Source organism: Penicillium verrucosum (genome assembly GCF_028828655.1).
Source record: "Penicillium verrucosum strain IBT 35672 chromosome Unknown utg000004l_segment0_segment0, whole genome shotgun sequence".
NCBI classification, from domain to species: domain Eukaryota; kingdom Fungi; phylum Ascomycota; class Eurotiomycetes; order Eurotiales; family Aspergillaceae; genus Penicillium; species Penicillium verrucosum.
Window position 1 is genome coordinate 717,264 of NW_026643213.1, and position 13,208 is coordinate 730,471.

Below are 13,208 nucleotides of genomic sequence, written 5' to 3' on the forward strand. Positions count from 1 at the left end.
ATTATAAATTTACGAAAATTAAGCAAGCATTTGTCTATAAAACTCGCATATAAAATTGAAGGGAAAATACTTTCCAAAAATGGAATGCCAGGCTTGGCGCAAACCTTGGACATCGCAGCTCATCAAATTCCCTTTACCTCGTCGGCTTTGACATACCCCATCTACCATACCTGTCATTACTGGCGCTTCAATTGCCGTCGCCTTTCCGCTCTTTGTTTTCTTTGCCGGTCCAATTTCGCAACACTATACCGTTGACGTGACCGTGAATTATCTCTAGGTGAGTGCCAGCGCAAAACACCCCTCACTACATCTTGCTTCTACGCAATTCCCCATTGTTTTATCTGGCGCAATCAGTATAACAGCTCTCATATCATTGTCTCCAAGCTTTTCTGCTTGTTTTGGTCAAGTTTCAGAGAGCAAATGGGGGAGAAGGTGGACACGTGCAAATTGACAGCATAGCACCTTTCGCCGCATGAGTCTCTATGGTGGGGTATTTGGATGACCATGTTTCGCGTGACATTTGTTGAAAGCATATGTGCTCCATAATCTGTGATCCCAAAGGCACAAATGTGCATGGCGTAGTTCTGCAGAGTGCGCCGGCATCCGGGACTTATAAAGACCCTGCATTCTAAGCTTTTGAGATGATACGCTGACTGTTGTGGCTTATAGGTCTCCTAGAACTTTCTCTCCCGGACCTCCATTGACCCCATTACGCACTCCGATCGCGTTATCCCTCTACCCCGCACAACATGGCGATGGACGCCAAAGAGATCGAAGCTAAGGCCAAGGCCCTGGGCAAAGCCGCGACATCGAACGAGTCTTCAGCTGTGATCCTGGGCCTCCTGAAGGACATCCAAACCGGCGTCCGGGCAACCGAAGACCTCCTCCGACAGACGCGCATCGGAATCATCGTCAACAAGTTCAAGCAAAGCAAGACCCCAGAAGTCGCACGGCTCTCCAGCGAGATCGTCTCCAAGTGGCGGACCGAGGTCAACAAGCAGAAACAGGGCGGTGGTACAGCAGCCAGTCGTGGCTCGAGCGGATCTCCACGACCAGCGCAAAACGGCACAGGAGCGTCCACCCCAGCCGCTGCAACACCCTCAGACAAGGCGTCGAAGCTATCCGTGCCTCCGGATAAGCGAACCTGGAAGGCAGATGGGGCAGAGATCAATCATACCGGGAACCGAGTCCGTGACAGCTGCACGGGACTGATGTACGATGGACTATGTGTTGGATCAACCGAGTCTCCGAAGGTTGTTCTATCGCGCGCCATTGCAGTGGAGATTTCCGCGTACAAGTACCTGGGACCGGAGACGAAGGAGGAATACCGCACGAAGATCCGCAGTCTTTTCCAGAACCTGAAGAACAAGTCGAACCCAAAGCTGCGGGTGCGCGTTGTCGAGGGAGAAATTACCGCTGACCAGTTCGTGCGCATGACGCACGACGAGCTGCGCTCCGTTGAGCAGCGGGAGGCGGATGCCAAGATTCAGAAGGAGAATATGGACAAGGCTATGGTTGCCCAGCAGGAACGCAGTATCAGTAAGAGCTTGCAGTGCGGAAAGTGTGGTCAGCGCAAGGTTACCTACACTGAGGCTCAGACTCGTGCGGCTGATGAACCGATGACTCTGTTCTGTACGTGTCTGAACTGCGGCAAATCCTGGCGACAGTGAGCTTAGGGGGCATTTGAGAGCTAGAGCGGAAATGTATTATTCTTTGGGGGACTCGGTGTTTCCTTTTTTTTCCTTTTTTTTTCCATTTCTCTTCCTCGTGTTTTCATCCTTTCTATCATGCGAAGGCTATGAAAGCCGACACTGGAGTTCTACCGTGGGCCTTTGATTTATGTCTTCCTCTACATCTGTTTCCCTTTCGGGGGCGAAGCTCGTCTGGGTAAATAGATAAATAGATGGACAACAAGTCGTGAACTATCCACCAAAATTCAGATATCCCACAGATATCCCAATGATTTATCCCGACTCTTATCCAAGTATAAATTGTTGTTGTTGATACTGCATACATAAACAATAGTACTGAGATATCAACAAATATATATCAACGTCATATTGATATCAATGCTCACCCCCATCAAGTTACCCGCATCTATATCTCCAACATCTATACCAACTACATCCAAGGTCTACACCTTCAAACAAAAATCCCTAAACATGACAACACGGACAGACCTCCTAAACCCAATCCACACTTTCCTAGAAGCCCTAACAAACCCATCCCCAAACCCGAACAACCTCCTCTCAGCCTTCACAACTTCTCCAAAACCCCTAATCCACGAACACGGTCTCCCCCAACTAGCCCCCTTCCTAGGCCGACCATTCACCGGTCAAGATGGGATAGCAACTTACTTCGAAGTTATCTCGTCGCTGCTGTCTATCAAGAACATGGTCTTTGAGCCCGAGGAGAACTGGGTGGTTGATACGAGCTGTATGGCTGTTTCGCTTCGTGGATCCGCCACGTTCGGCTGGAAAGAGACGCGGCAGGCGTGGGATGAGACGTTCATTTATCGTATCCAGCTTGCTGTTGATCGTCCTGGGAGTGGGAGTGGGAGTGGGGAGGGGAGGTTGGCGGTTTGTGAGTATCAGGTTTGGGCGGATACGGGGGCTGCGTATCTTGCTAGGCTTGGGAAGTTGGGGGATCTGGTAGGGTCTAAGGATGGTGAGGGTGGTGGTGAGGGCATTCATGTTGATATTGACGCAGAGGGTACCAGATAGGGTAGGAGGATATATATATAACAGCCAACAGCCAACAGCCAACAGTGAGGAGTGCCAATCATAAGGAGAGTGTTATTATTTGGGAGATTTTTCTAGATAGATCCGGACGGTATATACACCTAATCTATACCGACTCTTGCTTTCACAATTATTGAGAAAAACCAAAAGAAAATAACCAAAAAACCGGGGTCTATCCCTCGAAGACGCTGTGATTAAGCTCAACCCCCATATCCTTAGCCATGTTCTGCATCTGAGCTTCAATATCATCCTCCATACCACCACCCAGATGCAAGAACTGTCGCACCTTGGTAAAATAAAAGAAGATATCAGTACTAAACAGCACCATGCGGAAGATAAAATGGCGACCGATGTTCCGGATCTTCTCGGCCAGCGGCAGATCCGGCGACTCGATAAGCGCACGCGAAGCCCAGATACCAGTAATCTTAACGCGGTTCACCGGCGAGCCCAGGAACTGATTATTTCCTTGTACGATGCGCAGATTGCGACCGATGAAGATCAACTCCTGCGGCCACTTGGTTTCATCACCCAGCATATCGCGGATCGCCTTTCGCATGGCCTGCTGCATCTCGTAGTGTCGCTCTGCACGCTCTGACTTGCTCAAGCCCTGGAAACCGCGCTGCGTAGACTTGTTCCCGCCACTGTAGGGACGCATTAATGTTGCCGACGCGAAGAAATCTGGGTTGTTCACGCCCCAGCCCTTGACAATCTCGCCCAGCGTGCGATTGTCGAAGGTGAGGAGCGCTTTCCAGAAGCGCGCGTATTGGTGGCGGAATCCCGGTTCCATGTGGATGTACAGGCCGTGGTCGATTAGAACCAGCTCTGGCTCCCCGGACGGCTTGCGGCGGATGAAGATGTTGCCCGGGTGCGGATCGCAGTGGACGTATCCCCACAAGAACATCTGGGCAGAGAACAGGTCTACCATAGTCGTCATCACGTCTTTGACAGACAGTCCCAGTCCACCGCGATTGTTGCGGCCTCGCCAGTAGTCACGCCCTGGCTTGGTCATCGATGCGCGCGGGTTCCGCTCCGCAGATTTTGTTTCCGGTTGGTCAAGCGGTGTACCGTGACAGCCTGGACTTCCTTGACGCCAGCCGCCGCGCCAGGGCCGCGTGATGGCGTCTTTGTCCCAGAGCCGTACGCCTTCTACCCATTCGGCAGTCATGACGCGCTTGGAGCTCAGTTCGCGGTATACACGAGGAATGTACACACGATCGCGGAGACGAGGTTCACCAGCCACTAGCTTGGCCATGTTTTCCGAGTTATCTGCTTCGTTTACAAAGTCTGTTTCGAGTGATAGTCTTTCACTGATGTAGGGAACGAGGCTGTAGAAGGGGATGTCGAACACTTTGCTGTAGATAAAGGTCACAACTCTATTGATTTCAATGTCAGCGTAACATCCTCTCGTGGGTCGAACTCGGACAAACTCACTTGAAAGCCCAAAGATCCCATGCCAATTGCTGCACGATCTCCCGTTTTTGGATTTTGATGGCGACCTCCCTGCCATCCTGCAGACGAGCCCAGTGGACCTGCGCAACACTGGCACTGGCTCGGGCTTTGCGCTCCATCACACCCTTGTCAGGTGCACCGGTAAACGAGATACCGAATACCTCCTCAGGCGACTTCCCAAAGTCCTCACGGATAACCTTCTCGACGTCCTTCCAGTCATTCTGAGGCGCATCATCGAACATGCGGGAGAACATATGCTGGAACTCAGGGGGCAGGATGGCAGATTGCATCGCAATCGCCTGTCCCATCTTCAGGTAAAGACCGCCATTATGCCTCAACAGATCCGACAAGCGCTCTGCGTTTCGGGCGTGCACGGCAGCAATAGAGCTGGCCAGTGGCGGGTGTGGGCGGAAGTTGATTTTGTAGTCGAGGGCGACGAAGAGACCGAGAGAAAATGTTCGGGCTGTTCGGGTCAGCGACGAGGCATAGAACTGGCTGTCGATGCCGTAGACGACGCCTGTTGCTAGTGAGACATAGATGATTCGGCGTAACCATTTGATGGTTCGTTTGTAGGTCTTCGCTTCTGTGGGTTTCCCTAGGGAACTTGGTGACGGTGGTACGAAGGGTTGGAATTGGCTTGAGTGGGCATATCGGTGCGGGCATCGGATTGAGGGACGGATGGTGGGCCGCAGAGAGCGGAGTAAGATCGCGTGCGCCATATGAAGTTGTGGAGAGGCGAGTGCCTAATCACTGCATGGCGGTGTTTACGATCAAATCGAGTCTTATATTTGAAGTGTAAGGCAGAGTAGTGTTGTGTGTTGTGTGTTGTGTGTGTCGTAAGCCCTGGAGATGTTTTGTCGTCCGTAACTCCGCGCGGAGTCGGAGTCGGGGGAATTCAGCGTTCTTGTTACTCCGTACCTACACTATACAACATACTCCATACTCCGTACTCGCATCCAATTTCCGTGATATAGTTGATACAGAGTGAAATCAGTATATATGTGATATTAACTACATGTAACTATAACACTATTTACAGTTAAATCCAGACATAAATCATAATTCATCATGGTCATTAGGCCCCAAAATGTCACACACTTTCGCATAATCTCTCATATTCTGAGGAATCGTAATATCCCACAGTTCATCACTCTCCAAAAACCTAAGTTGTTCCTTGCACGATTCCTCCGAGGCCATTGGGATCAAAGCAGGAAGATGTTTGATCGAAGCTTTGAGGAAATTGCGTTTGAAACAGTTGCCAAACCCAGCCAAAGTCTCCGAATCAGAGCAAATATGTATTCCACCACCTAGCATTGGTCCACAGCTTTCCTTGATGTTGAGCGCAACATCGTCGCCCATCTTCAACAGAGTCTCTTCTTTGTGGGGTACATTCATGCGCTGCACCAGACTGCGGACAGCGGGAACAAAGGTGTTATTGCGCGTCCATAGATCCCAGTGTGGGACGGTCGGCTGACATCCAACGTCGCAGATTTCACTCTGGAATTTATCGAAGAGGTGACCTGGTCGGCTAACCAGTGCGGAGACAACTTTGAAGCATGATGTACCGAGTGCTGTGGCGGGGGAGAAGAACAGGACAAGGACGAGGAATAGGCGATCGAGGAAAACCCGCATTATGCGAGGGGAAGCCGAGAGGATGAGGAACAGAAGACCGAGATCGATTGAGGTCTTCTATTTGCAGTTTTGTAGTTTTGGAGTTTTGTAGTTTCAGGGGAAAGGTGAAGGTCATTCCCCCGCATTTGTGGAGAACTCGGAACGTCTGAGGTTCAACTTTCATTGTGTGGACTTAACTTTTGGTATACAACACACATAGTATCTGCAATGAATTTGGATATTCGCCATGATCCTTTCAGGTATTTCTTATATTCCCTTCTCAAGGAGCCAAAGTCTCTAATTATAAATCTAGTGATGACTCTGAAGAAATGTCCTTAAACCTAGAAGAGGTAGACTCTCTCGAAGCCATTGTTATCATCGACAATGAGCTAGATCCGCTCTCTCCCCCAGCCCCGGGCACTGTCCAAATCTCGGGGAATCTGGGGGCAATTGGCATGGGCTCAAAGCATACATTGACAGACCGTGGGGAAGCCTGCAAGGAATTGAGGCTGGAAGATGTCTGTTGCGCAGCACATGGCTTGTCAATTCTGGTGGTAAGGCAATGCTCTGCCATTGGACTCTTGGATATGGTTTCGTATTAAGCCTACCCTATATAGACTGCCACTAAAGGCGACAAGAAGCACACTATTCTCTTCGATGCTGGTCCTGAAGAGGAGGCTTGGGAGAGAAATGTGAAGCGGCTGCGACCAAGTCTCTCCTCTGTGGAGGTGATTCATCTATCACATTGGCATCGAGACCACTCCGGTTCGTTATTCCGAGCAAAAAATGGACACATTGACGTGTATTCTCTTCGGTTCGGCTGATATTCGGGTAGGTGGTCTTCTGCGAGCAATCAGCATGATAAAGGATGCCAAACGAGCCGAGAGCCACTCTGAAGACCTGGTCGCGGACTTGCACCCAGACCGACCGGCCTATAGAGGTATTGCTCTGCCCGAGCATATCATTTCCCTCGAGGCTGATCCTACCTTTGAGGAGATTAAAAGCGCAGGTGCGGTGGTCGACAAGCGGAGTGAGCCACACACCGTACTTGATGACTTCTTTCTCGTCTCTGGGGAGATTCCACGAGTGACGCCGTATGAGACAGGTCTGAAGAATGCAGTGCGATATGACCCTGATGAGAATGACTGGTTCTCTGACGAAGTTATCCTCGATGAGCGTTCCCTCATCTGCAATCTCAAGGGTATATGCTCCTTAAACCCCGCTCACAGCGTTATTGAGCTAACATGTTCTTTAGGAAAGGGTCTTGTTGTCTTCACTGGATGTAGCCACGCTGGGGTAGTCAACACCACCAAACACGCCGTCGAACTGACTGGTGGGGGATTACCCGTCCATGCCGTCGTCGGTGGGTTTCATCTCGCCACAAGCGATGCGGAACAAATCCAAAACACCGTCGCCGATCTCAAACGGCTCGATCCCGCCGTACTCATGCCGGGTCACTGTTCGGGCTGGCGGGCCAAGTTTGCGATTGAGAAACACATACCCGGGTCATTGGTGCCCTGCACCGTCGGATCAAGAATCACATTCTGATACCTGTCGTATTGGTTTCACCCGGGACATTGATGCTTTCTGAAGCTGTTCCTTGCAGTCTTCTTCTCCACGTGGATGCAGGGTCTTGATGCATGGCATGGGTTGCTCGGAGCAACGGATCTCAAAAAGGGGTTATCTCGTCATCGGCTCGGCATGACTGGTTTCATCGATCAGATTCCGATTCCTGACATCACATCACTTTATCTCCTTGCTGCATTTTCTTGCGATCGGGAGAATGCGGGATGGATGCGGATGACTGTTTCTAAACTTATGGTAGTAAGCGTAAGCGTGATAATGGTAATGATAATACTGAAACTCATACAGTCGGCGTAGGCATTGATGATTCTGAGTCTGGTTGTAGCGATAGCTTATAGGGCACTTTTGAATATTATATATTTCGTAATAACAATTGCAATTGGCATTAATTCGATAGAATATTGAAAATTTAGAGCCGCATAAGATCTGTAGTTGAAGAATCGAATCTGATATATACCTCCAATATTTAACAGCAATTATACAATAACGCTACTAACATATATTTCCTTTTGGTGGCAAATTTACTACAATTGATATATAATTTTGTGCGTCTTCTAAAGAATTGTCAATATATATGTGTTCTATAACCATGCATAGGATACTATCCACTACATCAAATCTTCAAGTTCCACAAACTGATATTTCATCCATGTACATTTCATCCCATATCCTCGTCCAGATAAGTCAAAAAGCTCATCATCTACAAGATACAGATAGGATACAGTGTAACCATCAGGCCAGCAACTACATCCAAGCACGCCCGAGGTCAGCTGGACCAATCCTTCACCTCTCTGCTGTGCATTGTTCTACAGCCAAGATCCCTTAGTAGTAAATATCTACCGAATCCCTACGATACAGCCTACAGATATGAGCAAAACAGTCCGTCGCCGTCTTGGCCTGAGAAAATCCCTCAGCGACAGAGTCAGCCCAAGCATCGACATATCGACGTACGGAGTAAAGCAAATCTAAATGCGCCCCTGACAGCACCACGCCCCTCACAGACGAGACACATCTGATAAGAAACACTGACTCTACATTTCACATTGCTACATACTCATGTGCATTACTCCACGTATGGAGTACTTCGTACTCTGTACAAGCATGCACACTGCCCCCGCCAAGACGCAAGCACAACAAGCATTACCACCAACGACCCTTGCGCGTGTCGACTCCCTCTCCTCTCCACCCCGCCCCACGATCACCGAAGCCCGACTCAATGACCTCACGCCGACTCGACAGAAAAAAAAGGGGCTGGTCAGAGGTCAAATTCTCGCCAAGACGATAATGCGGGAGGAAGGGATGCACGGCGTGGCTTGGCGTCGGTGGACAGGTACAGGATGAGATCAGCAGATCAAGGGGGAAATTCCTCACATGGTGTTTGGTGCGATAAGCAAAAGACTTGACATCATTCAATGACTTTATCGTGTTGTCTATCATATAACATTGTAGAGGCATGCCAAGAATATATTTGAATAGCGTCTTCCTTTTTTTTTGACACTCGGCGCCAAGATAGATTGTCAAGAGGAAACAGGGATGAAACGCAATATTCGGGATGATTTGTGCGCATTGATTTTTGAGACTTGTCGATGGTTCCTGGTCGCTACAATATATGTTGTAGTTGGTGTTCTCTTTGTGATATCTGGACACATACCCAAGTGTGATCTATATAGTTAACTAATCAGTTACTAACTATCAGTATCTTTCCTTATGGGGTAAGTCGGATTTGACGATGCATGTCATCGATCCTGCGATTCATAACGAACTATTGATAGTCCAAGACAATGAGAACAAGGATGCGAAGTCGATCATACATCCCGTTCTAACCTCAGACTCTCATAAATGGGCAATGCCCAGTATTGATGTAGCCGAGCCAAGAAACTCTAGTGAAACAGAGCAGTGAAACCCAAGCATGATTGTGCTCTCCGTCCGTTGTTGGATCTTGGCTTTTTACCTATCTGTCGTCGATCATAGAGTTTAATCCCACATTGGTGCCATCACTGCATAGTCCACCACTCACCGCGACGAATGTTATCTATGTATAGACAATAACACACTGCACGCCAGGCAGCACGTCGATCCCCCAGCATCCCCCACGAATCTATCCCTGTCTTGCTTGGCATACCCGGACCAGGTACAGTATTCCCAGGAGTACCCCAGGTATACGGTATCTGTAAGATTTGGAACACAACAACAAACCCACACTAAAACCGCGTTTGAGCTATATTATGCAGCTTCGACTGCGCCCCCAGATTTCACCAGGCACCGGCAGATATTGATATTCGGCACTGATCGGGGAGTTTAACGGTGGCTATGCAGATCTGCCGACAGGTGCATACAAAGAAAGAGCGAGATATCTCGTAGCCTAGCAGGCAGTCTTATATCTCCATTCTAACAATAGTAACAGAGAAGCAAATAGCAACCGCTATACTCTATTCTCTATCCAATTCGTCATACTCATCATAATAGCCTCCGATCCTGTCTGGAGGGAACTAGGATTAAGCAGGTATCGTGAACAGCGCCGATCATTTGTGCCCGAGTGGCAGTGACAGCCAGCCCGAGACAAAATACTGTAACGTTTAATTCGGTCTGGAGAAGCAGTCTACACTGTATCTATATTGTATCGATATAACACAGCCAAGAGGAATATCAATACTCCCATACAACATACAATCATTGAGTACTCCGTACATTGTCACTGCAGCACGGGGAGACAGGGAGCGTGTGCATTGCAAAACAGGCTGTTTTCGCGTATAGTGTACGTTCGGGATACCTACCCTACGCAAAACGTCTCTCTCACAAGGGGACAGGAAGCACTATGCGTACATATTCTACGAAGACTACTTGACTGGGTGTATTACCCCGGAGCCATACTAACTAAACAAGGTAATTATGTTCTACGTGCATACTTGCCTTGCGTCACAGGGGGCAAAAAACAACAACAAAGTGACCGCACGTCTTTTCTTTTATAGTGATTTAGTGATTTGTTATTTTCCCATCTAATATGGTAGGTATATTGTAGATAGATAGCTGAAACCCTTCCCGACACCGGACACAAGTCGCGCTAATCCCGGTTTTTACTTTAATAGTGATGTGCAATTGTTATATATGGGGACCAGTAGTAAGCGCGGGAAATATCCCTTTCTATGCGCACCCCCGAGAATACCACTTGCCTATTGTGAGGGTTCGCGTCCAGCGAGTGTGGGGTGTTTGTTTCTCCTGTCGATCGCGACCGGAAGGGGAAGACTAGCTAAGCATGCGGTCTGGATTGTTTTGGATGGGGTAATCTAGTCTCTTAGGGGCTCTGGATTATCATTTTGAGGTTGTGTGAATTGTCATAGTAGTTAGTGCGGTGATCTGAGTATTGTTTGTTTATTGCTTATTTGGGTATCGTGCGGTAACTAGGGAGGGAGTATAATATAACTAACGTATGGCATCATTGCTAGTTATCCATTGCTACCCTTGAAAAGGTTTAGATGGAGTGATTTGTGCGTTATCACACGAGCTATCCTATATAGTATATTTCTCCGTGCAATCTCCACGGTCAATCTCAAACACCGTCCAAAAGATTCGGATTTGCAGTTCTCTCGACTAAAAGTGTTCAAACTCCGAAGCTAGAGACGGAGAGAGAGATGGAGGGTTGTTCCAGGATATTGCTCATTGCTCATTTTCGCTTTTCCCAGCGGACTGGGCGTATTGGCAGGCGTGTGTGTGTGATTGCTAGGATCTGATCGACACAGGGTTTGTATGCAGCCAAGAGAAAGGTGTAACATCGCATACGATCTCGACATATAATATATACGGTGCACACGATTAAATCGAGGACGGGTAAATACTTCAGGTTACACGATTCAGCTTGGTGAATAGGGCTGATTAGGGCAAATAATTTTCCCACTATTAGTTGGTGGCGTACAGGAATTGATTCGTCGATAAATGAATGTGAACCAGGAATCAACGAGTTATGAGCAATTAAATTGTGATATGTAACCATAGTACTAAGTACACCATACTCCATATATTGACCCGATCTCCTTTCAGGATCCCAGCAAATCTCCAAAACTGGGACGTGGACGTGGACGTGAAACTGTGACGTGCCGAATTCCCGCGTGCCGTGTCGCCCGAGTCGGGGGGAGCATTGAACACGGGATCACCGAGGCTGGCCGATTTTTGCACCTCGGCGAGAAACACACAACACACAAGCCAAGACCGAGAGGGGGGTCCGATATAATCCCAAATCACTAGCCCAATGATGTCTCCTGAACGAGAAACCTCAATAGTCGGGGGATTAGCTGGTTTAAGGTAACGTCGAGACATTCAATCCTGAACGGGTAGTAGTCTTGAAAGCACAGACACGCGGGGCTATACGAGGTACGTATGTTGCACTCTGTTAGTTATTGATTCCATGGGGTTCGAATTGGCTGTTCAATTCAAATAATACAGAGTGCTACGTAGCTAACTAGGAGGGTGAAAGAGAACCCCGGTGATAATCATAATCATTTCTCCAAGCTATGACCATCACCATCACCATGTCCCCGGGAAAACTCCAGAATACCTCCATAACGATAGCCGCCAATTCTGGAGATTACTCCGTACAATTGGGATATTTTTAATATATTCCATCTAGACTATGTTCAATTTCCATTCGAACACAAGTAGACAAGATATTTCTCGTTTCAAAAAAAAAAAAAAAAGACTTAAAGCTCTCCTGCAGGTGCGGGAGCCACATGAGACTATTCCTAAATCGGCTTTGGGGTGAGGTACCCCCGTGCACGGGGGGGATTGACTGTTCAACCCGCGTTTTTTTTTCCTTTTCTTTTATTTTATTTCTCCTCGGCCTTTGTTTCTCCATGGGCAATCAAATTCTGGGGTGACCAACGCTGAGATGGCTTGGCGAACCGAGTTTCGTACTTTGGTTTACTCTCGATATATTATTCAAACTTCACTAAAATCCATGGATACATACGCAATTGGGAGAAGTGAGAGTGACAAAAATTGGCAGTAGGGTCGTCAAGACGGGGGACCTCCGCGGACAGATAACAGTTTAGGTCAAAGGATGATAATAAAGTGAACCCTTGTCGGTGTGTGTGTGTGTGTGTGTGTGTGTGAAATGAGGAAGAAAATGACCGAAAAATGCCTCACGATCTGAGATCGGCAAAAGTCCTCGGAGACAAGTCCCAGTTCTGACCGTACGAGGTACGCGGAGCGAGGCGTACTATTATTATACACCGTATGTGGTAAGGTATACTTCCCGTAAGGAACGATTTTGGCAGGGCGATCATTCAGTGGGTCCCCACCGGTGAGGGTTTGATTCGGATGGTAGGAGCTCTTCTAAGCGTATTTGGGGACATTTGATTGCTGGATGGAGCTATGCCTCCATCGCACTACTCGCGCTACTGTAGGTACACGGCTGCGAGGTGAAAGCCAAGAACCGAGTTAGGATATTTGGTCAATACCTGACCAGTAGATATCGATAAAAGTAATGCCAATGTAATTACTGTGGATTCGGGATCTGGATTTAGATCATTTAGACGGGGAGGGAGATTAGGTTGTGTTGTTCTCATCGTCCCATGTAGTTGACATTTATATTTATATTTCATCCTTCCAACAATATACAGACTTCATTGTATTTCTTCTTAGGGCTATGTTGTATGTAGAACACGGCATGTCCAAGCCGAGTGTAATTTACAAGTTGGTACGTATTTTACATATTTCCATAAGAAATGTACCTGAGCTTAGCCGCGGTAATTAACTGACTCAGCTGTTTATAAGGACTGTGATTGGTGGGGAGACTGGGGTAATCTCGCTATTCGGACTTTACCCGAGTGG

At 48.1% G+C, this 13,208-nt stretch overlaps 6 protein-coding genes across 6 annotated transcripts; 4 read left to right on the forward strand and 2 right to left on the reverse strand.

Annotated features, from left to right (window-relative positions):
- Positions 1–749: 749 nt before the first annotated feature.
- On the forward strand, positions 750–1,670 carry N7516_009738 (transcription elongation factor DST1; the record flags this gene model as incomplete). The annotated part of the gene is made up of 1 exon (XM_057222457.1): positions 750–1,670. One exon carries the CDS (start codon positions 750–752, stop codon positions 1,668–1,670), a length of 921 nt encoding a protein of 306 aa, XP_057069678.1.
- Positions 1,671–2,162: 492 nt separating this feature from the next.
- Positions 2,163–2,723, forward strand: N7516_009739 (uncharacterized protein; the record flags this gene model as incomplete). Its single annotated transcript, XM_057222458.1, has 1 exon — positions 2,163–2,723. One exon carries the CDS (start codon positions 2,163–2,165, stop codon positions 2,721–2,723), a length of 561 nt encoding a protein of 186 aa, XP_057069679.1.
- Positions 2,724–2,913: 190 nt separating this feature from the next.
- N7516_009740 (ABC1 kinase family protein) lies at positions 2,914–4,909 on the reverse strand (the record flags this gene model as incomplete). The annotated part of the gene is made up of 2 exons (XM_057222459.1): positions 2,914–4,114; positions 4,173–4,909. The coding sequence occupies 2 exons, from the start codon at positions 4,907–4,909 to the stop codon at positions 2,914–2,916; spliced, it is 1,938 nt and encodes a 645-aa protein (XP_057069680.1).
- Positions 4,910–5,246: 337 nt separating this feature from the next.
- N7516_009741 (uncharacterized protein) lies at positions 5,247–5,822 on the reverse strand (the record flags this gene model as incomplete). Its single annotated transcript, XM_057222460.1, has 1 exon — positions 5,247–5,822. One exon carries the CDS (start codon positions 5,820–5,822, stop codon positions 5,247–5,249), a length of 576 nt encoding a protein of 191 aa, XP_057069681.1.
- Positions 5,823–6,029: 207 nt separating this feature from the next.
- Positions 6,030–7,349, forward strand: N7516_009742 (MBL fold metallo-hydrolase; the record flags this gene model as incomplete). Its single annotated transcript, XM_057222461.1, has 4 exons — positions 6,030–6,061; positions 6,115–6,355; positions 6,419–6,566; positions 6,637–7,349. The coding sequence occupies 4 exons, from the start codon at positions 6,030–6,032 to the stop codon at positions 7,347–7,349; spliced, it is 1,134 nt and encodes a 377-aa protein (XP_057069682.1).
- Positions 7,350–8,486: 1,137 nt separating this feature from the next.
- Positions 8,487–8,726, forward strand: N7516_009743 (uncharacterized protein; the record flags this gene model as incomplete). The annotated part of the gene is made up of 1 exon (XM_057222462.1): positions 8,487–8,726. One exon carries the CDS (start codon positions 8,487–8,489, stop codon positions 8,724–8,726), a length of 240 nt encoding a protein of 79 aa, XP_057069683.1.
- Between the last annotated feature and the right edge of the window lie 4,482 nt (positions 8,727–13,208).